This window comes from Hevea brasiliensis, chromosome 13 (genome assembly GCF_030052815.1).
Source record: "Hevea brasiliensis isolate MT/VB/25A 57/8 chromosome 13, ASM3005281v1, whole genome shotgun sequence".
Classification (NCBI taxonomy): domain Eukaryota; kingdom Viridiplantae; phylum Streptophyta; class Magnoliopsida; order Malpighiales; family Euphorbiaceae; genus Hevea; species Hevea brasiliensis.
The window spans coordinates 78,187,504-78,189,665 of NC_079505.1; the positions used below are offsets into that span (position 1 = coordinate 78,187,504).

At 41.5% G+C, this 2,162-nt stretch overlaps 1 protein-coding gene across 1 annotated transcript; it reads left to right on the forward strand.

Moving 5' to 3' along the window:
* LOC110644608 (transcription factor TCP12-like) lies at positions 1-2,162 on the forward strand. Its single transcript, XM_021797476.2, has one exon. The coding sequence runs from the start codon at positions 499-501 to the stop codon at positions 2,002-2,004; it is 1,506 nt and encodes a 501-aa protein (XP_021653168.2). The 5' UTR covers positions 1-498; the 3' UTR covers positions 2,005-2,162.

A 2,162-nucleotide genomic window follows, 5' to 3' on the forward strand; every position in this document is an offset into this window, starting at 1 on the left:
CCCTCTCTCTCTCCTGCTCCACTCATATAATTATTTGTCCTTCTCTTCATCTTCCTCCTGGCTAGCCTTCCTAGGGTTGGCCATGTCTACGTACTGCTCGCAGCTACTCTCCCTCTCTCTGATCAAAAGAAAGAAAAAAGGAAAGGAATAAGTATGGTTGCTATCAGGCAACCACCTGTACCCACGTGAAGTGTCGCCATTGAACAGGATCTGCGTAAGAATTGTAATTATATAGGGATTAGAGCTTCAATTTCCTGTATATATCCCCTCACCACTTTCATAGTTCCTCGGTTGTTTTTGTGACTTTCTTCTCTCTTTTTCTTTCCATTTTACTTTTCTAAATAAAGGATGATGATGATGATGAAGCTTTTGTCTCCAAGAAATACCCATTTCTAGCCCTAATTTTCTCCTATTCTTCTGCCTGCTTTGAGAAGTAGAGAACACACAACACCCTGCTGTGGCCCAAATACCCCTTGTACTGCTGCTACCGTGTGAACCATGTATTCTCCAAACAGCAGTTTCAATCCTTTTCAGTGCACTCAAAACCAGATTATCATAACAAGCTCGACACAAGAAGACCACTCTTCATCTTTTTTACACTTTCCTTCACATTTTCTAGATCAAGGTGATTTGCTTCTAAGCGACTTCTCAAGTCATCATCATCATCAACAACAACCAATTCTGGTGTCCAATACTAATTTGGACGCAGAGACAATTCAGGAGATGAACCCTGCTGCTAGTTCGAAGAAGGCAACTAGAAGCAATAACAAGAAAAATAGAAGCAACATGAATGGTACAAAGCAGCCGATTCCAAGAAAGAGAACTGGGAAAAAGGACCGGCACAGCAAGATCCATACCGCTCAAGGGCCAAGAGACCGGAGGATGAGGTTATCCCTTCAAATTGCTCGAAAGTTCTTTGATCTCCAAGACATGCTAGGCTTTGATAAAGCAAGCAAAACCATAGACTGGTTGTTTACAAAATCAAAGGCTGCAATCAAAGAACTCACAGACAGTCTCCCAAGACCTAGAGTGAAGAGAACTAGTAGTGGTGGTAGCCAGAGTCTTTCTGCTACTTCAGAGAGTGAAGATATGTCATCAAGTATCAAGCTGACGCCTGATAATGGAGACAAGAGAGAGATGGTAGCAGAGGATGACTCATTTGTAAGCATACCTAGACAGAAAAGAAGCAAAAAATCAAATAAACTATCCTTAATTAATCCTCTTGCTAGAGAGTCCAGGGACAAGGCAAGAGCAAGAGCTAGGGAGAGAACAAAAGAGAAACAGAAGATCCAAGGCCTTGAGAAGTCCAAACACTATTCTCAAGCAAACCCTAACAATTTGGAGCAGTTAGGGCCTGCTAGCTCTCTCGAAAATGGTGAAAACTTGGGTTTTGGAAGCCAAGAAATGAAGTCTCCTTCAAAGATGGCTGGTGAAGAAGATCAAGAAGAACCTGGGACTTATTTGCTGCAACATCAAATGAATTCTGTAAGCATCATTGACAAATTTTTGGGGCTTACAAGCGCACCAAAATCTTCTTTGATTTTCGATCTTTCTCACAACGTTGTGGTTCCAAGTGGCAGCGGAGCTGATTTCGAGGATGAGTTTTCAGGGTTTCCTGGAAATTGGGACATTAGCGATGCAAGAGTCCAGAATAGACGCTGTGCAATGCCAAGCATGAAGCTATCAAGAGGTAATGTCAATGTACAAAACCCTAATGCAATTTTTATGGCCACCCCAATTGCACAAGAATACAAGCCTAGTTCAAATTTCATCACGATCTCAAACGCCCAAGAACAAAACCTTAATTCGCTTTTCATACCCCCTTTAAACACCCATGAAGAAAACCCTAGTTCACTTTTCATCAACTTCTCAAATTCCAACGAGCGAAACCCTAGTCCAACTCCCATGACCCCCATGGACACTGAAGGTTTGCATTCTCGCTTCAGGCAAGACCAACTCTCCTGCAATCCTAATGCTGCCAATAATTACAGCAGCTTATATTAAAGAGCCTAAACTCTTTCTTATGTGCTTGAGCAACCAAAAAAAGAAAAAAAAAAAAAGGGAAATTGTTCCCTCGTCTTTAACTCCTCTACAGTACTGAAGCCTTTGCCAAATGTGGAATGGAAATAATTATTTCTGTCTTTCCTGCAATGATTTTTCAA

Coding starts and splice junctions, on each gene's coding strand:
- LOC110644608 (XM_021797476.2), top strand. CDS start 499: ATGTATTCTCCAAACAGCAGTTTCAATCCTTTTCAGTGCACTCAAAAC.